Below are 25,514 nucleotides of genomic sequence, written 5' to 3'. Positions count from 1 at the left end.
TCACGCAAAAATCCAACAAACACTGTTGCTATGACTATGAATTACTCACGCTTCGTCGAAGTACAATAGGAAATAAACAATTACTGTTGTTCTTTATTGCGAAAAAGCGGTTCGTGAGATTGATACAAACACCTTTCCGCCTGAATTAGGAGGCTTATTGCTTGTTTGGTTTAATTAATTAATAGACTATGAAGCAATTGGTATAAAGAATGCTTTTTCCAAACTTTCTATAAAAGAAAATCTGCTATCAAGACATTGCTTTTGTTCTATTACTTTATTTATGACTGAATGTTTCCAAACCTGAAGACACCCGTCCATGCTCTGCACTGCAGTTGAGCTCTGGCAATGTCGTTCTCTGTTCATTGGCTGACTGTGTTTTGTGACTTCAGATGCGCAGAACGAACCTAAACTTGGCCGCCGTCATAAATGACGCGCACTGTAGCACCAGGCAATCATGTGACAATCTACCACTAACTGCCATGTTAGTGAAGTGTCAGTCGATTACATGGAATCGATGCATTAGCTTGGGTTGACGTGGCAGTTTCACAATGAGGATATCTTGTGTTCACCCATGACCACATTATGAATGAAACTGCCTTGTTTGTTAGGGTATCAATGGGGACTGTTCAACACATTCACAAGGAATGGTGTACCTTTCACAGAGTGTAACACAGTTGTCATAATAGGATCCTAAAAGACAGGAAATGGTCACAAGTGTTACACCTAGTCAATGCTGTCACTGAATTATGAAGATCTCAACAAGTTTCTGAACCGACATAGTACTGGGAACTGCAATTAACGGACATCTTAAGTCTGTTATCTAGCAAATGGCCATTGCTCGCAGCTGCATGTCTTCGGCGGACCATACAACAAATAAATTTAACAGTAGCCAACTGCAGGTGTGTAGTGTGGTTCCACGAGTTGCAATTTTTGCCTATGTTCAAATGGTGTAAAGTGTCAAGTGCACTGACACCCAATAACTCCTTGTTTCTTCTACATCCTGTGTAAGCTATGGACACACCTTTCTTTCAAGATTACAACAAGCACATTCACAATGCACACGTTCCTTGTTTGATGAACACACTGGCACCTTGACTACTCCCGCTAAACCGCCTGATCTTAATCCCACAGAAAATATCTGTGACTATTTAGAAGAGCATGTGAGATGTAGTAATACCAAGATGCTCACAATTTGACAGTTCTAAAGCAGGGACAGCCAAGGATTTGGCATGCAAGTGATGCTTTGGCATGAGTGTCTTAGCTCTCTCACCTGGCTGCACTCTTCTTTCACTGCTACAGCAAGCTACCCGAGTTTGAGCAGAGAGAAAATGGGGGAAACTGTAAACGTGTCACATTTAAACGGCAATGCAGTTGCACTGCATACAACCTGACTTTATATTTCATAATTCTCAACAACTCAGGTCACGAACAAAATGTATTTTCAGTTTTGTTTTTGGCATTCTTTAAACATAATTTTTATCTGGTACAAACTATCGATCCAAGGACAGACACAGAAAATTTCAGATTTTCGCACTAAGGTTGCCATGTAATTGAGGGCTTATTTAGTTTCATAACTGCAAAAAGCCTTTCACACATGTATGTTGATCAAAATATTTTGTCAAGTCTGCAACCTCACGATGGAGATACAGACACTTCCCAAAGAAAACAATGTAGAGCTCCCAGACAGTTTTATGGTAAAATAATTTATCTTTTAAATGTGAGTTGCACTGGAGATGAATCAGCTCCATCTGCAAATGCAAATGGGTGTGTTCGACTGGAACAGCAAACAATCTCAAAAACAAATGCAAGACTGGCAGTGCCCATAAAATGTTTAGAAAACTATTCTTTCATATTCAACTGAATCATTTGAATTCTTTCTGCTTGATCTTGTAGTATTATTACAAAGCAATTTTGCGATACCTGTTGATTATGTAACTGTACGACACATAACAGGTATTGAAAATTATTCTACTTTTCTCCTGTCATTCCCATTCATTTTCAAGTCATGAGATTAGATTGCCAATTGCCTCCTTTTGTGCAAACAGCCAGTGGAGCTGTAAACTTCCTTTATACCACCAACAAATAGCAGATGGTAAATGGTGCTGACACCATGATTCTACCAAACTGAAGGAAGTCATGCCAACAAGTTTCTTCAAACCTCACATTTTCTTTAACACCAGTGAGTTTATGGAAATGCATGGCGTCTCTCATCAGAATTTGTCCCTTCCACAAGGTGATTTTCTTTTTAAAAACATTTTAATAAAATTAGAAATATATTGTTTCTCACACTGCAGTGTCTTACTGTGGGCAGTGTGCAGTAATGTCCACTTAAAATGTGAGGTCTGCAATGCATTCCAGATGTTCTTATTTTCGTTCCTGCACTCCTTTCTCCTTCACAAATTCAAGAATAGCACTCCTTTCTCCTTCACAAATTCAAGTCGAAAAATCTTTCCAGACATGCCCCTCGACTTAACCAAGGTGTAAAGTCTCCATGCTCTGCATTCAATTCCATCGAAACCTGTTGCAACTGAAATGGAATGACGTGTGTGACTTCAGAAAATTGACTATTCGTACCACAAATTTCATCATGTGATCCGTATCTCCAAATTCAGCACCAAGTGCTTCTTGATGCACGGAACAATGAGTCCTATCTGTTGATTATTATAATTTTTTGCACTTTCATATTCAACTGAATCATTTAAATTCTTTCTGCTTGATCTTGTAGTATTATTACAAAGCAATTTTGCGATACCTGTTGATTATGTAACTGTACGACACGTAACAGGTATTGAAAATTATTCTACTTTTCTCCTGTCATTCACATTCATTTTCAAGTCATGAGATTAGATTGCCAATTGCCTCCTTTTGTGCAAACAGCCAGTGGAGCTGTAAACTTCCTTTATACCACCAACAAATAGCAGATGGTAAATGGTGCTGACACCATGATTCTATCAAACTGAAGGAAGTCATGCCTACTGAAAAATACCATGCCGCAATGCTAAACGAAATGTCGTGCCGTATCAAGTACTTCCAATTAGTACCGAACAGACCTGAGCTTAAGCCAACACACCATGTTCATGTGCAGTTTGGCATGCCATGGCCAACCCTGCTCTATTGGGTATATGTAACATAGTTTCTGATCTATAAATAAGTCAATACCTCTTATACTATTTACTTATGTTGTTCTTACAAACCTATTCTCTATATACACTGGAGAGCCAAAGAAATTGGTACACCTACATAATATCAAGTAGGGCCCCAGCGAGCACGCAGAAGTGCTGCAACACAACGTGGCATTTACTCAAGTATTGTCTGAAGAAGTGCTGGATGGAACTGACACCATGAATCTGCAGGGCTGTCCATAAACCTGTAGGAGTAAGACGGGGTGGAGATCTCTTCTGAATAGCATGTTACAAGGCATCCCAGATGCGCTCAATAATGTTCATGTCTGGGGAGTTTGGTGGCCAGCAGAAGTGTTTAAACTCAGAAGAGTCTTCCTGGAGCCACTCTGTAGCAATTCCGGACGTGTGGGGGTCACATTGTCCTGCTGGAATTGCCCACGTCCGTTGGAATGCACAATAGACATGAATCGATGCAGGTGATCAGACAGGATGCTTATGTATGTGTCACCTGTCAAGAGTCTTATCTAGACATATCAGGGGTCCTATATCACTCCACCTGCACATGCCCCACACCATTACAGAGCCTCCACCAGATTGGACAGTCCCTGCTGAAATGCAGGGTCCATGGATTCATGAGGTTGTCTCCACACCAGTACATGTCCATCTGCTCGATACAATTGGAAATGAGACTTGTCTGACTAGGCAACATGCTTCCAGTCATCAAGAATCCAATGTCGGCATTGACGGGCCCAGGTGAGGTGTAAAGCTTTGTGTCATACAGTCATGAAGGGTACACGAGTGGGCCTTCGGCTCCGAAAGCCCATACCAATGATGTTCCGATGAACATTCGCATGTTGACACTTGTTGATGGTCCAGCATTGAAATCTGCAGCAATCTGCGGAAGGGTTGCACTTCTGCACATTGAACGATTCTCTTCAGTCATCATTGGTCCCATTCTCGCAGGATCTTTTTCTGGCTGCAGTGATGTTGGGGATTTGATGTTTTACCAGTTTCCTGATATTCATAGTACACTCGTGAAACGGTAGTACAGAAAAATCCCCACTTCATTGCTACCTCGGAGATGCTGTATCCTATTGCTTGTGTGAAGATGATAACACCACCTTCAAACTCCCTTAAATCTTGGTAACCTGCCATTTTAGCAGCAGTAACCAAGCTAACAACTGCGCCAGACACTTGTTGTCTTATATAAGCATTGCCGACCGCAGCACTGTATTCTGCCTGTTTAAGTATCTCAGTATTTGAATACACATGCCTATGCCAGTTTTTTTGGCGCTTCAGTGTATAATGAACAACATAAATCAATATGTAAACATTCATTTGCTCAAAAATCTCAAGTCTCTGAAAGTTCTTCACTAATTGCTTTGAAATTTTGGCACAACTTTGCATTTGAATATGTGTAGTTTATACCTACTGGAGCGGCGCATGTAATACTTAGAGGGAAATGTTACCAAAAATCTCTGAAAGTCTGACTGATTTACTTCAAATTTATTAACTAATAAACATCCAGATGGACACGCTACATACCGTTTTAAATGACAATGTTGTATTTATGACTTATAGGCATATGTTTATAATATTGAGTCTGAACCACCCAAAACTTTGTTCCATTAGCAGTTTAAATTATAAGAAATACAGTAACTGAAGTTCCTATCCTCATAGATCCAGCAGCTGGAGAGGCCTCTCTCATGCCCTGTGTACCAATGGTCTCAACTGATTTACCCAATCACTTTAATCAGCTCCAGTTCACACCCAAGGTTTTGTTTCAATAACAACAAACAAGGCTCAAGCTCAGAAACAGTGATAAAGATGCTAGAGAAGGGCGGCAGGAAATGGGACAGAGGGAGGAGGGGGGGGGGGGTTATGCACAGAGAGAAGGAACAGGAAAAGGAGATGGACAAAGAGAGAAGAGGAGGAGATGAAAAAAGGGAGAGGGAGGAGAGGGGATGCACAAAGAGGGGGGTGGGTGGGAAAGAAGGAGTTATGAGATATACCCAGCACCCATAAATAATGAGCAACTGTGAAGCATTGCCCAGTTTCCGAAAATCACCCCAACATCTGCTGCTAATATGCCAGCAAACAAGTCAGCACTGTGAGAAATTAAACATGTTCTTCACTTTCATTCCCATTTAACCAGAATGAGTCACTGCAATGTGTGGCTGAGTCCAGCTACTTATTTTTATTTATGTAACTGTTCATTTTCCAATCCACTTCACTAACCATTTTCCAATCCACTTCACTAACCCCTACCAAGTTTAACTTTCAGTCATTATCACAAATCACTACATTTAAGTGTCTGTAATATACGATGTGTTGTTTTTTTATCCCAAAGTTCCAGTGTGTGTGTGTGTGTGTGTGTGTGTGTGTGTGTGTGTGTGTGTGTGTTACCTTTTGAAGCATCTGTCAAAAACTACTTTGTTGTCCACAATGTAAGACTACTTTCCAAATGATGTTAATGAGCTAGTGCATTTCCCCATCTAGCTGAAATAAGATATTTCACATGAAAAAAAGAGTAATCACCTGAGTAATACATATTTGATCCATTGGGTGTAAACTCCCAATTTCGGGATATTTTACTGTTGCATTCTGCACCTGTAACCCAGAAATGGCAAAATATTAAAATATTAAACAATAAAATAGTAGTGTATCTACTTCAAAATGTGTGGAACATATGGAAATGAGTTTTTGCAGCAAATAAATAAAAAACAAAACTTGACATAAAATACTAAGCTGCAAAATGAAGGGCTTAATTAAGTAAGAATGAGAGATAAAGGTCCATTTCTTTCATGTGTCCTGTGTGAGAATGTCAGTCCTCTTCATGCACATTCATTGTTACATAACTGCAGAAAAATATTTTTCTCATTATTCACTACACAAATAATTATAGGTTGCAATAAAAATTATCTTTTAAAGGAAACTAGTTGTGGCATACATAAATAAACATACTCTATTGAGTAAAATTGAAGGTATGGATGCAACACAACCCAGAAAGCTTTGAATCAAGCAACAGATTCTTATGGGACACTTTATGGTGTTGATTCTTCTGATAATCTGACATGAAGCTCTATAGTATCTTTCATAATACGAACATTCCATTTATACGAAAGACATTTTCATATGTGAACCAATACTTTCATTGAATATTTATGAGTTGCAAGACATGATGCACTAAATATGTGTATTCAAAATTGCTTATTAGTATCACATAGCATATGCAATAAAGTGAGAAATTATAATTTAACTGGATAGATAAAAAAAAAATCTACTCACCAAGTGTTGGCAGAACACACATATAAAAGAAGGTTGTAATTAGGTAAGTTCCAGAGCCAGTGGCTCATTCTTCAGGTAGAACAGTTGAAGGGAAAGGAAGAGGGGTGAAGGAATAGGACTGGAGAGGACTCTAAATGGGTAGATTTTGGGAAAGTCACCAAGAACTGCAGGTCAGGGAAGACTTACCACATGGGACGAGAAGGAAAGACTCATTGTTGGGGACTGCATCGGACAAGATTTGAAAACTTGAGAGTTTAAAGGTGGAAGACAGGGTAATATATAAAACAGAGATTACTGCTTAAACATCATGCACAAGTTAATAAGAGTGAAAAGCTAAGTGCACTGTACGTAACAGAGGTGGGAGGGGGTCAGACAACACAATGAAAGGTGTAGAAAACTGGCAACAAGCAATATCCTGTTGCGGAGCATATGCTACAATATGACAATCGTGACCTTGGGGCCTGTTTCATCACATGCGCCATCTGGATTCTTCCCCCAGACATCAGTTTCTCAGAACTCCAGAGGTGGAAACTAGTGCTACAACTTTACCTTGGTTCTCACCACCCAACTGGCCTTAATTTACATTAATTTCTTCAGTCTCAACATTTTTTCACTGTAGCTACTCTTCCCTTCACTCTGTTTTATTTTTATAAATCTTTCATTGTCCTACACACCTATTTTTAACAGCCTGGTAGGGATCCCAAACACCTGAGCAGTACTCAAGAATAGGTTGCAAAAGTGTTCTATACAGAGCCTCCTTTAGAAATGAACCACATTTCTCTAAAATTCTCCCAATAAACCAAAGTCGACTATTCACTTTCCCTACTACTATCCTTAAGTGTTTGTTCTATTTCATATTGCTTTACAACATTACACCTAAATATTTAATCGATGTGACTGTGTAAAGCATCATACTAGTAACTGTGTATTTGAACATTATGGGATTGTTTTTCCAACTTATCTGTGTTAACTTCCAGTTTTCTACATTTAGAGCAAGCTGCTCTTCTTCACACCAACTAGAAATTTTACCCAAATCATCTTGTATCCTGCTAAAGTCACTCTATGGTGACACCTTCCTGTACACCATTGCATCATCAGTAAACAATCACAAACTGCTGCTCTTTATTAAGAACTACAGATGTGTGGAACTGCACAACTGTATTACACACATATAAACAATTCTTTTATAATTACAGTAGGCAAAAAGTCCATTATGTATCTTTTGGAAACCCAATGATTCCTCTGTAACAATCCTCGTGCATTCTAAAAGTTGTTACAGAAACACTTTAATACAATTCTGCACTATAATCAATGAAATCACTTCTTGCCAACTACATATCACATATTTTATGTGACTGGAATGCGGACTTCCTAGTACACGGAAAGCAATACGTCATACCTATAGGCAGGAATGATAGCAGAATATATTAATGTCACACACGAATATGACTGAACTATCACTATTTACAATTTTTGTAAATGAATAGTCTACATTGCGTGAATTATGAGAATGTTTCTGTAACCCTGTTACCATAGCACGAACTGTGATCTCCAAAAACGAATATCAAAGTGAGTAGAAATTGTACATGTAAGAAGATTTAGAGCTGTTTTCCTGATACAACAACTTCAAATAGGGTATTCTGAATTAATCGAGGTGGTGATTCCTACTGGTACACCATGGCTGACAACTCCTATTCTTTAAGAGAAATAGTCATTTAGGCACAAATAACAGAACAATGGCATGGTACTAACTAACTACCTTCCCCACTTGTTTGTGATTATTACACTCAATAAAATGAATTAAATTTTTTGCTGCATGTTTACTAAATGTATTACTTTTATTGTTATTTTCATGCTATCATCATTTTCGACTGTTACAACTGATTTTTTTTTTTTTTTTACATTTGTGAATCTTTTATTTGAAATTTTAAAATATTTAAAGATGTGTTCCATGATACTCAAGTAAAGTCTGCTTATAAAAAAAGGAAAACTATGAATAACATGTGGATGTAACAGAAAGAAACTTTTTTAAGAATAAAATACCAAATTTAGCAGGCATTCAAAATAAAATAAATAAGAAATCGGGATCCATATAGACAGAAAAAAGGAAGTAACAATGTAGGAGATGGAATACTGCAAAATAGGAAACAACAAACAAAAAAGGAGGAAGTTATTACCTAATTCTCTCTGGAAGCCATCTACAACAGACAATTTGTACGCCCGCTCATTATGAGAATATATTACATCTCATGTCAACAAACAGACCTGACCTTTCCTGAGTATACCCACATAGAAACTAGCATCAGGGAGCATGAGGCAGTTGTACAAATAATGACTACCAAAGTGTGAAGAGCAACTAAACAAAGAAGAGAGATTTACATGTTCAGCAAACTAGATAAAGAAGCAAGTAGGGTCTTAAATACAAGCTCAAGACATTTACTTCTGTGCGTGCAGAAGAGCTGTGGCTCATGTTTAAAAGAATAATTGACCACGCACTAGATAAGCATGTACTTACAGACCAGTTCATGATCGGAAAGACCCTCCACAACAAACAAGTCACTCTAAAGAAACTCCTGAAGAAACAGCTACTTCTGCATAATAGGTAAGTATTGGGCCATGGTAATGAGATGCAGAGTGAAGCACACTTGGCTACCAAGAGGGCAATGACTACCAAAGCAGAATCTTATCAACAGGTTTCACACAAAAACAAGATATTTTGGTCATATGTAAAGGCAATCAGTAGCAGCAAAGTTATTGTTCAGACACTGATGGATGATGCAGGAACTGAAATTCGGTGTTGTAAAGGCACAAATGCTGAACTCCCACTTTCAAATGTTCCTTTACAAACAAAGAAACATATGAATGCCCCAGCTTACTTCTCACACCACTGCAGATATGAATAACATATTGTCAGTGGCATTGAGAAATATTTAAAATCCCTATGTTAAAAATTCTGTCACAGACGGCAAAGGACTTGGAAGAGCAGTTGAACGGAATGGACAGTGTCTTGAAAGGAGGATATAAGATGAACATCAACAAAAGCAAAACAAGGATCATGGAATGTAGTCGAATTAAGTCGGGTGATGCTGAGGGAATTAGATTAGGAAATGAGACACAAAGTAGTAAAGGAGTTTTGCTATTTGGGGAGCAAAATAACTGATGATGGTTGAAGTAGAGAGGATATAAAATGTGGACTGGCAATGGCAAGGAAAGTGTTTCTGAAGAAGAGAAATTTGTTAACATCGAGTAGGCCTATAGATTTAAGTGTCACGAAGTCGTTTCTGAAAGTATTTGTATGGAGTGTAGCCATGTATGGAAGTGAAACATGGACGATAAATAGTTTGGACAAGAAGAGAATAGAAGCTTTCGAAATGTGGTGCTACAGAAGAATGCTGAAGATTAGATGGGTAGATCACGTAACTAATGAGGAGGTATTGAATAGAATAGGGGATAAGAGGAGTTTGTGGCACAACTTGACAAGAAGAAGGGACCGGTTGGTAGGGCATGTTCTGAGGCATCAAGGGATCACAAATTTAGCGTTGGAGGGCAGCATGGAGGGTAAAAATGGTAGAGGGAGACCAAGAGATGAATACACTAAAGCAGATTCAGAAGGATGTAGGTTGCAGTAAGTACTGGGAGATGAAGAAGCTTGCACAGGATACAGTAGCATGGAGAGCTGCATCAAACCAGTCTCAGGACTGAAGACCACAACAACAACAACAACAACAACATGTTAAAAATTCTCACGGGATCAACAGATTCCTTGTCACATATGCTGACGAGTTAACTCCCTAGGAAATTTGTGGGTAGGTCTTATGGGACCAAACTGCTGAGGTCATCGGTCCCTAAGTTTACGCACTGCTTAATCTAACTTAAACTAACTTACGCTAAGGACAAGGGCGGATTCGAACCTCCGACGGCGGGAGCCGCGCGGACCGTGACAAGACGCCTTAGACCGCGCGGCTGTTAACTCCCTTCTGAATCACAATATATGCTAGAACAGTTGAACAAAAATATTGTATCCAGTGACTCGAAGAAAGCACACGTCACACCCATCTAATGGAAAGGTAGAAGAACTGATCTACAAAACTACCATTCAATTGCACTGATGTACATCTGTTGCAGAATCCTAGAGCATAGCAAACACAAAGCAGCATCTAGACCAGAAGGACCTCCATACTAATCAGTATGGATTCTGTGAACACGGATAGAGTGCAATGGAACTTGGTCTCTTCTCACGTGACATCCTGAAAACCACAGCCCAAGGTAATCAGGTATACACATTATTTTTTGACTTTTCAAAAGCATTTGAGTCATCACAACATAAATATTTTTTAACAGAAGAATAATTATACAAGGTAGCAAACCAAATTTGATTGGACTGATGATTTCTTGGTAGGGAGGATGAAACAGGTTATCAATGATGGAAAGTCATTGACAGTTCTATAAGTAATGCCAAGCATGACCCAGGGAAGTCTGTTGGGACCGTTGTTGCTCACGCTGTATGCTAATAACCAGGTGGACAATATTAATAGCATCATCAGAATTTTTGCGAATAAAGCAATTACCTATAATCAAGTTACTTCTGAAAACAAACTGCAGAAATATTCAGTCAGATTCTGATGAAATTTCAAAATGGTCCTAAGACTGGCCACCTGTTATAAACGTTCAGAAATGTAAAACTGTGCACTCCAACAAATACATAAAGTAATAGTATCATATGCCTACAATATGAATGAACTGCATTTGGAATTAATCAACTCACACAACCAGGGTGTAGATATTATACATTGTCTTTTTAAAAAAAAGGTACACCTGGAAAGACGTTGGTTTTGATCCAATGATGGCATGTGCTAGCTGGGGATAGTAGATGGATTGACAACAGTTTCAGCATTGTCCGCCAACAGTTAGCGTAGGAGCATAGCTACCAGATTGCCATCTGTGTCTAGTCTTTAACAAGGAATGCTCACAGCCAGAAGGCTCAGTGTGATGCAAATAGGCAACCGTACCACGGAGACACACTCTTGCTTCCTACGACCAACTGAGTGAGTTTGAACGGGGTCAAACTGTGTCCTTCTGTGTGGCAGGAAGGTCTTTTCTGGGGAATTGCCACACAGGCTGGATGTGCTGTGTTGGTTGCGCAGTGCTGCTGATATCAGTGATTACATGAACATTCTCACACACGCAGACAAGCTTCTGGACATCCATGAAGCACAGACGCCTCCAGTATCACAGTATTGTTAGGGCAGTCGTGGCAGATTGTATAGCTACTATTGTACAGCTACTATAGCACCAATAGGAGGGCTTGTGAGCCCAGACATGTCAAAATGAACTGTTGTGAACCGGTTATTAGCAGTGGCACTACAGGCATGTGCACCTATAGCCCGTCTTCCACTTACGCCACAGCGTCAACGCGTACTACTTGACTGGTGCAGTGAGAGAATCACTTGCAAGTGCAACAGCACACCGTGGTCTTCAGCGATGAAAGCACATTTCGCCTATAAGCAAGTGATGGTAGTTTGCACGTATAACACAGTCCAGCTGAGTGCTATCTTGTAGAGTGCATTAGTCAAAGACATGCTGGCCACAACCCAGGCCGTTTGGTCTGGAGTGTGACTGTTCCACTTTGATATTTCTGAAAGGGACACTAACCAGTGCTCGGTACATGCAGAATGTTGTTAGACCCATGCTTTTGCCATTCTTGCAACAGGAAGGTGATGTGTTGTTCTAAAGGCTAATGCTTGTCCCACCACTGCTTCTGAAACTCAATGTGCTCCTGAAGACATGCAGCAACTTTCAGGGCTTGTCTCCAATCGAGCATATGTGGGATATGATGGGATGAGAAGTGACTCGTCCAACTCGTCAACCTACCACTCTTCAGAAGTATGTGAAAAGGTTGAGTGGATGTGGCATAATTGTACCGCTGGACAGTATTCGCCATCTGTGTGATCAACTGCATGCCAGAGTCAGTGCCTGCATTGCCACCTGTGGAGGCTACACCGTGTAGTATTATTGGTGTTCCAGCACGGTTCAACGCCTGTTACCTTACAACCGCTTGAACTGTTGATCTTTAAATGTAATTATTTCACGTATTCTGTATGCACTGTTGCAAAAACAAATCTTGAGTGAGTTAGAAGCATCTATAAGGGTACTTCCTATTTTTCTGGCAGTATACGTAATGATCATATGGGCTTGGTCATAGGTAAGGCTCGTGGAAGACTTTAATTCATTGGCAATATATAGGGGAAAATGCAGTCAGTCTACACAGGAGACTGCTTACATACACTGTGTGATCAAACGTATCTGGACACCCCCAAAAACATGTTTCTCATATTAGTTGCATTGTGCTGCCACCTACTGCCAGGTACTCCATACCAGCGACATCAGTAGTCATTAGATATTGTGAGAGAGCAGAATGGGACACTCCACGGAACTCACAAACTTTGAATGAGGTCAGGTGATTGAGTGTCACTTGTGTCACACGTCTGTACACAAGATATCCACACTCCTAAACATCCCGAGGCCCACTGTTTCCAATGTGATAGTGAAGTGGAAACGTGAAGGGATCCACACAACACAAAAGTGTACAGGCAGACCTCGTCTGTTGACTGACAGATGATGCCAACAGTTGAAGAGGGTCGTAATGTGTAATAGGTAGACATCTATCCTGACCATCTCACAGGAATTCCAAACTGAATCAGGATCCACTGCAAGTACTATGACAGTTAGGCGGAAGGTGAGAAAACTTTGATTTCATGGTCGAGCGGCTGCTCGTAAGCCATACATCACACCGGTAAATGTCAAATGGCACCTCGCTTGGTATAATGAGTGTAAGCATTGGACGATCGAACAGCAGAAAAGCATGTGGAGTGACAAATCATGGTACACAATGTGCGATCCGAAGGCAGGGTGTGGGTATGGCGAATGCCCGGTGAACGTCATCTGCCAGCGTGTGTAGTGTGAACAGTAAAATTCAGAAGTGGCGGTGTTATGGTGTGGTCGTGTTTTTCATGAAGGGGGCTTGCACCCCTTGTTGTTTTGTGTGGCACTATTAAAGCACAGGCCTACATTGATGTTTTAAGCACCTTCTTGCTTCCCACTGTTGAAGAGCAATTCAGGGATGGCGACTGCATCTTTCAACACGATCAAGCACATTATCATAATCCACGGCCCGTGCCGGAGGGGTTACACGACAATAACATCCCTGCAATGGACTGGCCTGTACAGAGTCCTTTGTGCTAGGCCTCACTGACCGACATCGATACCTCTCCTCTGTGCAGCACTCCGTGAAGAATGGGCTGCCATTCCCCAAGAAACCTAAGAAACTTTCCAGCACTTGATTGTACGTATGCCTGTAAGAGTGGGCAAACATGATATTGAATTCCAGCATCACCGATGGAGGGCACCACGAACTTTTAAGTCATTTTCAGCCAGGTGTCTAGATACTTTTGATCACACAGTGTATCAACTATGTGTCCCATATTACAATACTGCTAAAGTTTTTGGGGGCCCTGCCACACAGGACTAACAGGAGGATATCTAAGCTATAAAAAGGAGTGTGGAGGTCCCAGATTTGTTTGACTCACTTAAACGGTGGCATGAAAATGTTGATAAACTTCAATTTGCAGACACTTGAAGACGGGCAGTATTCTCCTGTGAAAGCACACTTAAAAAGTTTTAAGAACTGACATTACGTATAAATAATCTGAAGATATCCTTCAGTGCAGTATGTACTGCTCCTGTGAGGAGTGTGAAGACAAGAGCACACAAACTGAAGAGCTGCTCCACCATGATTCTGAATACCTCTCGTTGTGCTGTAAAATGAGATCCTTCCCACTATCCCCCTTACTCCTCTCATAGAGGTATTCTGCCAATCACCCGAACTATGCAGTATACTTATCTGACCCCATTCCACCACTGCTCTCAATCCCTTGCTTTGTCAGTAGAAAAACATGTGCAATACTCTCCTGCATACACTGCTGCACTGGTATCCCTGGAAAATAGGATACTGCAGAGACATGGTGTAACCAATTTTAACCTGCCATGAAATTTCAAAAATATGTACACTCCAATGAAGAATGAAAGATTCATTGCGTAAACAATCCCATGTGATGTGAGCAAGCCATTTCTCCACACTATCCTTTCTTCCACAAGTGCTAGTCCAGTAGAGAGCTTCTGTGAAAGTTAGCAAGTATGAGAGAATTACCAGCAGAAGTGAACCTGGGAGGCTAGACTGTGATACATGCCTGGATAACTCCGATAGCAAGAGCTCTGCCTACAAAAAGCAAACTCATGGGTTTAAGCCCAGTTTTGGTACATAGTTTTAGTCGCCGTGAAGTTTCACAACAACGAAGAATAAAACATCTTCTCCCCATTTGCTTCACATGGTCCTCCTCAGCCTTTCCTCCATACCTATCTCCACTTCAAGGACAGCTACATCAGTATCTGTCTCCACATCAAATTGCCAACAATACCTACACAACAGCTGCATCCATTCCACACCAAGAACTCTCTTCCATACCACCCATGATGTTCATATCTGTATTGACAAGGAGACCCTCTTCATATACGTAAAAGATTTCACTGAGGCTTTCACAGACCAAAATTACCCACCCCATCTTGTCCAGAAACAATTCTCACATGCCTTGCTTCCCAGTCACCTACCATCTCCCCCAACCATTGTCCATTAACAGAGCAGCACTGCCTTGTGTCTCACTATCACCCAGGAATGGAGCACCTGAGTCAGATTCTCTGCCAGGGTTCTGACTACCTCTCATTGTGCCGTAAAATAAAATCCTTCCCACTACTCTCCTCACTACTCTCATAGTGGTATTCTGCCAATCACCCAAACTATGCAGTATACTTATCTGATCCTATTCCAGCCCTGCTCTCAATCCCTTGCCTCATGGATCATATCAATGCAACAGATTAAGCCCTGAAACTTCCTGGCAGATTAAAACTGTAAGCCGGACCGAGACTCAAACTCGGGACCTTTGCCTTTCGCGGGCAAGCTCAGATGGTAGAGCACTTGCCCGCGAAAGGCAAAGGTCCCGAGTTCGAGTCTCGGTCCGGCACACAGTTTTAATCTGCCAGGAAGTTTCATATCAGCGCACACTCTGCTGCAGAGTGAAAATCTCATTCTGGAGATTAAGCCCTGTCCAAGGTCTCTCCCACCCCATCAAAGGCATGGCATCTGTGAAAGCAGCCACGTGGTCTACCAACTTAGCTGCAACCACTGCACCGCATTCCACTCAGAATGACCACTAGAAAGCTACGAGGGCTCGGGGGCTGTTCAATAAAGAATGATCATATTTATTTATTTATTTTTTGGATAACATACCTTTACTCATCCTCATAATTTTGATGGTCCTTCTCAAAGTAGTTTCCCATGAATGCAATGCACTTATCCCAGCATTTCTGCCAGTCTTCAAATACATGCTGGAAACAATTTTTTGAGAGGTCCTTCAAAATTGTGTCCGCAGCATTCACCACAGCTCCTAACGATTGATGCCTGCCACGAAGGCGTTTCTTCATGTTAGGGAATAGAGAAAAGTCACATGGGTCTAAACAGGACTATAGGGAAGGTGAGGGATGCACTTTACGTTGATTTTTGCAAGATATTCAGCAACAACATTGGCAATATGTGGCCATGCATTATCGTGGTGCAGCATCCAGCCTGCTTCACGGAAATGTGGTCTTTTGCACCTGATATGCACGTGCAGGACATTCCTGTAGTATTGTCCAGTTACTGATTTGTGGGCAGGTACAACATGCTGATAAACCATAACTTTCCCAGCAGAAGCAACCACTTGCTTTTTTGGGGGATTGGATATGAAGGAGATTTCCACACTGTTTGCTCTCAGGATCAAAATGATGTAGCCAAGTTTCATCAGCAGTGATTACATTTGAAAGAACCTTCGGATCTTCCTCTAACATCAACTTTAACTGCATGAAGATCTGCACGTGAATGTCCTTTTGTTCGGGAATCAATAGTCTTGGAATCCATCGTGCACAAACAAGTGTCATGTGATTTGTCTGTCAACAATGTGTGGGTGGCACCCAATGAAATGTTCAGTATTTCAGAAATTGATCTTAAGGTAATTTGTCGATCCTCTCTTACAATGACAGCAGCAGTGTTGATGTTTTATTCTGTAAGAACAGTACCTGGAGCTTTGAAATTGGTTATCTCCCCTCTTTAAACATTTTAAACCACATTTGAGCTGAGCTGTAGGGAAGAACAGACACTCCATAGGTCTCCTGTAACATTGTATAGGCCTCAGCTGAAGATCTGTCGAGAAGAAAGCAGAATTTCAAAGCTGCATATTGTTCCTCGTGTGTTACCTCCTTTGCAGCGGCAGGCGATAATGAACATGTCTGACCTTGCCTGCCACTCACATGTAGGAACCAGGAGTCCTAACAGTGAAACTATTATGGCGCGTTTGTTGCACATTAACCTAACAGAATATCATACGATTAAATTTTACCACGAGAAATTATGACCATAAAAAAACAGATCATTCTTTATTGAACAGCCCTCATATATATCTGCACGAATGACAACCACGAAACTTTGACCAAGAGAGAGCTGGACCACCCAGCTGCTGAGCATGCCACCCAACACCAGTTTGGTTGACATTACCCCCCCCCCCCCCCCCCGGCCTCAATTTTGTCGTCCTCCACTGCCTATCCCTCTACTTGCTGCCAATGCAGCCCTACAAAAACCTTCCATCCTGCCAGCACAACAGCACAGTCCTTTCCACATCTCTACTTCTGTCCTCTCCACTTTGCAACCCTCTCGCCGCCGTCCCCCTCCCACCCCCCTCACACACACACCTTGACAATGAAGCACCTAGCAGTCCTCTATCCTGTCCCATAGCATCCCTGCACACTCCCACATGCAGGACTAGCATCTTCCCCCACCCCTACCCTGTTCTCCCTCCCACTCCTCACCTCACACCCCAACCAAGCAAATAACACTGCTCAACCAGGTGCACGGGCGTTAGCACCCAGAAATGACAATGGCAGTGTGTGTGTGTGTGTCCAATGGCTAACAGTATCTTGCAATTGTTTTTCCATGTGCCTTTTTCAAATTTTTGTTATTCCATCTCAGTTCCATCTCTTAAAGCCAACAAGCCCCAATATATGGTAGATCACTTCAGATGATATATGCAATATGTAACTGATACCCACAACTGCTCTGAGATAGGGTAACCAGGGGGTAATTTTCAGACAATAATGTAACTTTTGATATAATTCTGATGCTCATTGCTTTTTTTCCCCCTAAGTATGCATTTTTTGTGAGTGATCTTCTCACATGACTAACACTTACCTGGAGAAAATTCCATACTATCTCACTAAGACATTAAATTTCAAAAAAAGGTTCCAAATCTCCCCTATGGAATAGACATTCTAGGAGAAATTTTCTGATAGCAGCTTCCTGGATTAATGGTTGGCTGGATGACTGATTTGGGTCGAGGGAACCAAACAGTGAGGTCATCAGTCTCATCAGATTAGTGAAGGATGAGGAATGAAGTCTGCCGTGCCCTTATAAAGGAAACATCCCAGAATTTGCCCGAAACGATTTACAGAAATCACGAAAAACCTAAAACAGGATGACCGGATGTGGGTTTAAACCGCTGTCCGGCCAAATGTGAGTCCAGTGTGCCAACCACTGCGCCGCCTCGCTTGGTCCTGGATTATTTGAAGGACTCTTATGAGTACTAAATGTGATAACTACAGGACTGAATGTTATTTGCCAAAACAATCTGCTGCTGTATTTATTACATAATTATGAAACAATGTGCATTATTTGGGCAGAAACTAGTAGTCTTATCAAGACAGTAAATACATTTCAGATCATCTTTTATACCCAGTCGCTCCATTAAGTCTTTCACCTAGTCATATAATATATAAATCATGACTGGATTATCTGCAACATCTCTTCTTGCGAGGAGTAAGGGCTCTGCTTTCTTCACTGTCAAAATCACAGTGTTTTAACTTTTGGAACCAGACTTTCCTGGCCTGTTATTGGTAAAAGGAGTATGAATGTTGTGCTCAGCCACACACATTTTTATAGCATCTTTCACTTCCTTTTATTAGTCCAAATCCCCCTTTGTCACACATTTCAGTGAGTCTGCTAGTTCCACTTCTTCATCTTCTGGAATAAATGGCTTCTTTCCAGTTGTGCTACTTCCTAGTCCTTTGAGATGTGAAAATAACAAGTCCTTTTTTTTAGTCCATATTTCTTGGCATAATTACGCTGAGATTTTCAGTAATTTTTGAGAACTTTTCTCTTGGGAAATATATATATATACATAAAGGACATGAATGACCACAACCGCAAGGAACCCCCCCCCCCTTTTTTTGGGGGGGGGTACCAGTTTTGGTCTGTTTTAGACCATCTTCAGACCTACCAACATGATGGTAGAAGGCGTCAGTAAAAGCAGGTGCTCTGATGCCACAAATGCAAACTGCTCACTGTTGTGGAGTCATAGCGCCTGCTTGTTTACCGCCACCATCTATCATCACTGTGGCAGGTCTGAAGATGGACATTTAAAAAAGAAGTTTCTTGTGATTGCGACTGTTCATGTTCACTTTTAAGTAAAACTGAGATTTTCTTTCACTTCTGCAGTTGCTCTTAGTAGATGGACCTATGGGTAGGTATAGGCTACCTTTCTTGATGTGTGTTCAATCATTTTTTTTACAATAATTGACACCTTTTTTTAAAGATAAATCGAACTTTATCTTGTATGACCACTCACTATACTCCACCTGAAAATTATCTCCAAGCATATGAAAAAATCTCCAGTTTATTTTGTCCAGAAATTTCCTCCTCTGCCCCACTAATGTCTATGAAATTTAAATCTTACTTAATTAGCTGTTACTGTAACACAATGGGAAATTAAATTTGGAAGTTGATGAAATTTTATGTCAATTTCTTGCTACATTTTCTAAACCAATACTGCTGGAAACATATTAGGGAACTAATTCCATTCACAACATATACAACTGCATGAGAAACACTGTTGTCAAAGAAAAGTAATTTGATAAAAATTCAGATTTCTGTAGGAGTGGTGAGGCTTCCTCTTAAATTACCTCAACCTACCCTACCACTGATAACAGAAAATCACTCCTACGCACAATGATTTTCGCCATTCGATAATAATAAAATGGCCCTCTTCTAGCTATTGTTGCAGAATCCTAACATATTCTGATTTCTGCATCTACACCTATTCTCCAGAGGCCACCTTATGAGTATCAGTGTCACTTCCCCATATTCCTGTATCAGTCGCGAATGATTCATGCCGGCCGTGATGGCCAAGCGGTTAAAGGCGCTACAGTCGGGAACCGCGCGACCGCTACGGTCGCAGGTTCGAATCCTGCCTTGGGCATGGATGTGTGTGATGTCCTTAGGTTAGTTAGGTTTAAGTAGTTCTATGTTCTAGGGGACTGATGACCTTAGAAGTTAAGTCCCATAGTGCTCAGAGCCATTTGAATGATTCATGGGAAGAACAATTGTGATGAGCCTCTGTATAAGCTCAAATCTCTCAATTTTATCTTCATGGTCTTTTCGCGGTGTATACATAGGAGGAAGCAAAATATTGGCCGACTCTTCTAGGGACATCCTTTCTATGAATTTTAACAGTAAACCTTTCCATAATGCAGAATGCCTTTCTAGTAGTATCTGCCACTGAGCTGGCTGAGCATCCTCAGGATATTTTACCAAATGAATCTATAAAGAAAAGTGTTGCACTTCTTTGGGTCTTGTCTATTTCCTCTGTCACTCTTATTTGGGATAGATTCCAGACTGATGAGCAATATTCATGTTTTGTAAGCTACTTCCTTTGTTGGCAGACTACATCTTCTAAGGATTCATCCAATGAAAATCGATCAGGCATCTGCCTTACCAGGATTAATTTTATGTGGTCATTCCACTTTAAATCACTCTGTATATATAAGCCTACATATTTCAAAGAAGTAACTGCTTCCAGTGATCATTCTGCAATTGTTAATCATACAATTGGTCTCTCTATCTGTATATTCAAAATATGTTTCATTTGTTTACGTTGGGGGTCAACTGCCACTCCCTGCACCGAGCACCGATTCTCTGCAGGTCTTCCGCCATTCTGCTGCACTTTTCTAGGGTTGCGAAAGTATTAGTCACGAAAAACCTCATGGAACTTCTGACATTATCCACTAGGTCATTCACATATAGGCCTATTGTGAAAAGTAATGGTCCAATAATACTCCCCTGGGGCATGCCCTAAGTTAACTTTTACGTCTGGAGACTTCTCTCTGTTCAGAACGACATGATGATTTCTGTCTGTTAGAAACTCTTTAATCCAATCACACATGTGATCTGATAATCAGCATACTCATTATGTTTATTAAGTGGCAGTGCAGAACTGTATCAAATGCCTTCCAGAAGTCCAGGAACACAGCATCTATCTGGATGCCTGTATATAGTGCTTTCTGGGTCTCATGGATAAACCGAGCTAGCAGGGTTTCCTACAATCACTGTTTTTGGAACCCTTGTCAATTCCTATGGAGGATATTTTCAGTCTCCAGAAATATCATTATATTCATGTGGTTTGCTTAGTGGAGCAAACAGCTTTGTTTGTGGAATGAGAGTTCTACATTATGTAATTGACAGCTGTTAATTGTTTACCATGCATATTCTACATCAGTTATTAGATATGGGGGTAATGTTTCAGCTAGTTATAAAAGCAAACCACCTCAGAGGGCACAAGCTACAGGAAATATTATCAGAGCTATGGTGGGAACAAACAACAGGCAATGATGCAAAACATTATTCAAAAGCCTTAGCATAACAAGAACTCCTTTTATATTTTAGCATGAAATACTTCTCTTTGAGCTAAAATACCAACTTTTCGAAGGAAATTCTTTTACACATGCTTATGGACCACAGCACAGATCATACAATATGCTGCCTTGCTACAGACTTAGACTGTTTGAAAATACCCTGCATTACATAGCTTTGAAGCTTAGTAAGAAAATACGGTCCAATTTCAAGGACTGTGAGCTAAAAACTAGAGAAGCGAACACTGAACAGTACGTAAAAAGCTCTCTCTGAGTGTGTGCAGGGTAAGGGGTGTGGCACTGCCAAAAGTTACAAAGGGGATGCACACTTTAATCATAGTTTATATACATGTCTTTCTTAAGATGCATAAAAATTGGTTACCATAACTACATCCTCACCAGTCGTGACCGAACAGAATACATCAATTACAAAGCTAAGACTACACAAGCATCAGTACACAACAACGAATTACCAAAAGTATAGTACAATCCTTACATATCATTAAGTAATTTTTTTACAACTATGCGCTCACTAAACAGTAAACTGATTTCATAAAGAAGTGTACTGTTTAGACATTCAAATTTTCTGTTTCAGTGTCAAAGAATTCATTCAAACAGAATAGAGGTTTTTGGTGTAGGTTGTGCGACACATTTCCTCAAAATTTCACCAATTCCAAGGACTGCATTGCAGTTTGTAGATGACTGAAGGTTTTCATAGCAGCCTACGCACTGCTGGAAAACTGTCACGATTTCTCTTCACATTCTAAGACATCTGAAAACAGATTGACTGAAAATTATCACTCTTGTATGAGTGAAGATGTGTTTGTAGTTGCCCAGTTTCCTGTTTTACCACTTTTTTTAGTGTAACAGTGCATTCTTGGAGCCTGCAGGGTGACTCTATAGCAACAGACCATAGCAGATATGACAGTGAATAATACAGGGCTACCATTAACAGATACTGACCATTTATCAAATGTTTCAGTTTTCTCACTTGGGATGTGACTGGTGAAAATTTCTTACACAGATGTGCAGTGTGTGCCACGTGAAATAGCAACGAAAGCCAGAATATCACATCCTCAGCACAGTACAGGTAGCCTTTGTCATTGAGGCTACAAACCAATTCTTTTTGTTTTTTTTTTCATTTTGTTAATAACAAATCATTTTTACATCACATCAAACATAAGTTCTACTTCTCCTTCAACGTTGCAAGTATTGATGCAGTCTGAGCACAATGTTGCTTCATCTTCAAATTGCAAGAATTGTCCACAAGAGCTTAGATCATGTACAAAAGCTAGCAACAGGAGGGGGGACAGGACTGGTCACTGTGGCACACCAAGTTCAATCTTCTGTTCACACAATATTGCCTTGCCCACAGCAATCTTTTGCATGGTAACCTGCATATGTGTTTGAGATGTGAGAAATACACAGCCTCACCATGCAAACGAAAAACTGTATTACTATTTTTCAATAGGTGTGCTTTTTTATTCACAACAAAACCGGCTGAAAAATTATATACGGATTACCCAGAAAGACTTTACTGGAGTGAGTTGAAAGTGGGTCTACGCAACTAACACACAAATATTTCAAAATGACGGAGCACAGCACACTCTCGTGCTTTCCTTTCAGACTTTATTAAAGCAAATCTAGTTTTTGGCTAGTGCTGTATATTATAAATTAGTCTTGAATGAACTGTGATAAAAGCTCGAACAACAGGGCTGGGACATGTATTGAAACTATGAAATAGTGCATTGATAATGGCTAGGCAATAGCCGAAATTTAGATTTTCTTCAATAAAGCCTGAGAGAAATGGGCAACTGATTGCTGTGCCCCACTGAGTGCATTCAACATTCCTCGTGGAAGGTAAGTTGACTCATGTGTCATACAACACATGCAAATAAGTGTTCTGGCGTGCATTTTAATAAATATAGAAGATAAATCCATCCGATAACTACAGCTAACATTTTATGATGTCATAAAATTCAAAGGCCGTAGAAATTCAGGAATCAGTTAAGTAATGGTAAGCTGTAACTCTTTAAGTCGACACTCGGGTGAAAGACAAAAAAACAATTAACTGCTTGTGAAATGACTTTGTTGGGCCAACCTGAACATGCCGAAACATATGGAATCTGTAACTATCGATCATATTAAGTTTCGGGAACTGTATACAATTAAACAATAATTTAAGCAGGCTATTCACGAGGCGAAGGCTCTCTCTAAAAAAAAAAAAAAAAAAAAAAAAAAAAAAAAAAAAAAAAAAAAAAAACTGTACCGTACACCAAACAAACCAAAATGCACAGTACGAAAAGCGTATCTTACCTCTGCAGATGATACGTCGCTTTTTCTTTTTGCGCGTGTTGCACCTGGGCGTTGTATATGAATTGTAGGCACACGCCCGTACATATGCTGTCAAAAAGGCACTTTTTTGTATATGGTAGTTTACTGACGCTATTGTTCTAAACAGATTCAATGCAAGAACCATGGATGTACCAACTAACACAAAATTATTCGCTGTCAACGTGATTTTAAACCATAGCAAACTTTTGATGTGGGGTGTTAAGTGTTGTCACGTACTGATCTAATTGTTCATAATCCAAGCAATAATAGATATATCACGTAAGAGTCTTTGTCACTAATATCGTAACTGTCCAAAATTAGTTACATAGACGTAAAACTTAGCTAATAAAATTTTGGAGTCTTATTTAGTGAATTAAAGTGGATAACGTTTTTGATGAATAACGAGTCAGCTACAATCTCTCATCCAAATCGCTAGTGATTGTCCGTGGAAGCACTAAGTTATACACAGAATCACAGGACGGTAAACGAAGTCCATATCCAAGCAAAAAAAGAAAGAAACAGGAGAGTCCGATCTCTCAAGTACTAACTGACGGTGTGCTCGTAACTACTCCCCGTTCAATCCTCTAAAATAAACTGTCATCGATACCGATTTACTTGGAAACTAGTCAAAGACGTTGCAAAACCGTAGAACTAAATGTGTAAAGTTTTAACTGCATTAAACCAACCTGACTGCAGAAACGCAGCAATATAAAAAGGTAAATATGGGTGAACAGTCCATTCCATACTGTACAACTAGAATTTAACGAAGAACAAAAAAATTTAACACATTGTTTACAAACATCTTTTCAGAGACTCATTCCAATATATATGGCCAAAGACTGCATTATGTAGTTAATACTGTAGTTATAGCCAGTTTGGATAAACGCCACGTACGGCGCAGATGAAAAGCGTTGAGTCGATTCGTGACAGAAGAACTCTGCGAAATCCAGGCAGCTGTATTAGATACTTGGCATTGGCTCGATAGAAAATTTTAAGATTTTAGTTGCTAATTATCGAGATGTCAATAAATGTCTCAGAATATATAAAGACAAATCTGCAAAAGAAGCAGGTTCAAAAACAATACACTGAAGGTAGACACTGAGCGTAATGGGATCTGACAGTCTGACAAAATCGAAATGGATAGTGCAGTATTGTAGACAAATTTTCCTTGTAAGTGAGTCACCATTGGTAATATTTGTTTAATTTATTTCTTTATGATTCTTGAAGTATCCGACCCAAAGCTTCTTCGCTATCGGACCAGTCACAACATAAAATGTAAGAGTTGAAGAAATAGTCGAAAACGAGAGAGTTCGATAATAAATTTTTATAAACAATACAGATAAGCAAAGTTTTTGAACTGTTTGACTGTCTGATTGTTTTCTACTTTTCCGTCTTAGATTATATTTTGCAAATTATGCCTACTTGTACAAATCAGTTACACTCCATGTATTTATGTAGCCTTCGAATTATATAATTTTAAATAAATAAATATCGTCATTACACCAAACCTAGAAGTTTTCATGTAGCGTTACTGTTGTAAACAAACGCAGCTACAAGCATATTTAGACTTTTCTTTTAGAAATATAAACACACAAGACACAGCAGACCATTCCATTAGTTATATAATCATCAACATATATATCGATTAATTGACTGATTTATTGATCCATCTTTAAGCACCCCTCTTGGGTTGATGTCCTTTTACACACATTGCGGCTCTAAGCACTATGGGACTTAACATCTGAGGTCATCAGTCCCCATGCACATTGTGTAGCAGCATAGTAAGTGATAGATTGTTAACATTTTAACGGAATGTATGTTCATACTAGACATATGGAATAATCATTAGATTTAGATGGGTCATCCAGAATGAAAAAAGGAGAGACAGTATGTGTGACGCAATACACATGCTGACAAAACATTTCAACAAATGTAGATGAGATATGCTTG

The 25,514-nt window shown here is 40.0% G+C and overlaps 1 protein-coding gene across 3 annotated transcripts in view; it reads right to left on the bottom strand.

Moving 5' to 3' along the window:
* LOC126203342 (protein angel homolog 2) overlaps positions 1-24,605 on the bottom strand; it is a 184,639-nt gene extending 160,034 nt beyond the window's left edge. The window contains exons 1-3 of one of the 3 annotated variants that reach the window (XM_049937628.1): positions 24,251-24,605; positions 23,547-23,633; positions 5,661-5,732 (exon numbers count right to left, since the gene is read on the bottom strand). In XM_049937628.1, the coding sequence (XP_049793585.1) occupies positions 5,661-5,732; positions 23,547-23,633; positions 24,251-24,308 (217 nt within the window). In that variant the 5' untranslated portion in view covers positions 24,309-24,605. Of the gene's footprint in view, positions 1-5,660; positions 5,733-23,546; positions 24,208-24,250 lie in introns of those variants that run through there. The other 2 variants (XM_049937629.1, XM_049937627.1) reach the window with 2 other exon arrangements.
* Positions 24,606-25,514: the final 909 nt, after the last annotated feature.

Source organism: Schistocerca nitens, chromosome 9 (genome assembly GCF_023898315.1).
Source record: "Schistocerca nitens isolate TAMUIC-IGC-003100 chromosome 9, iqSchNite1.1, whole genome shotgun sequence".
NCBI lineage: Eukaryota > Metazoa > Arthropoda > Insecta > Orthoptera > Acrididae > Schistocerca > Schistocerca nitens.
This window is presented reverse-complemented; position numbering and strand designations above follow the sequence as displayed.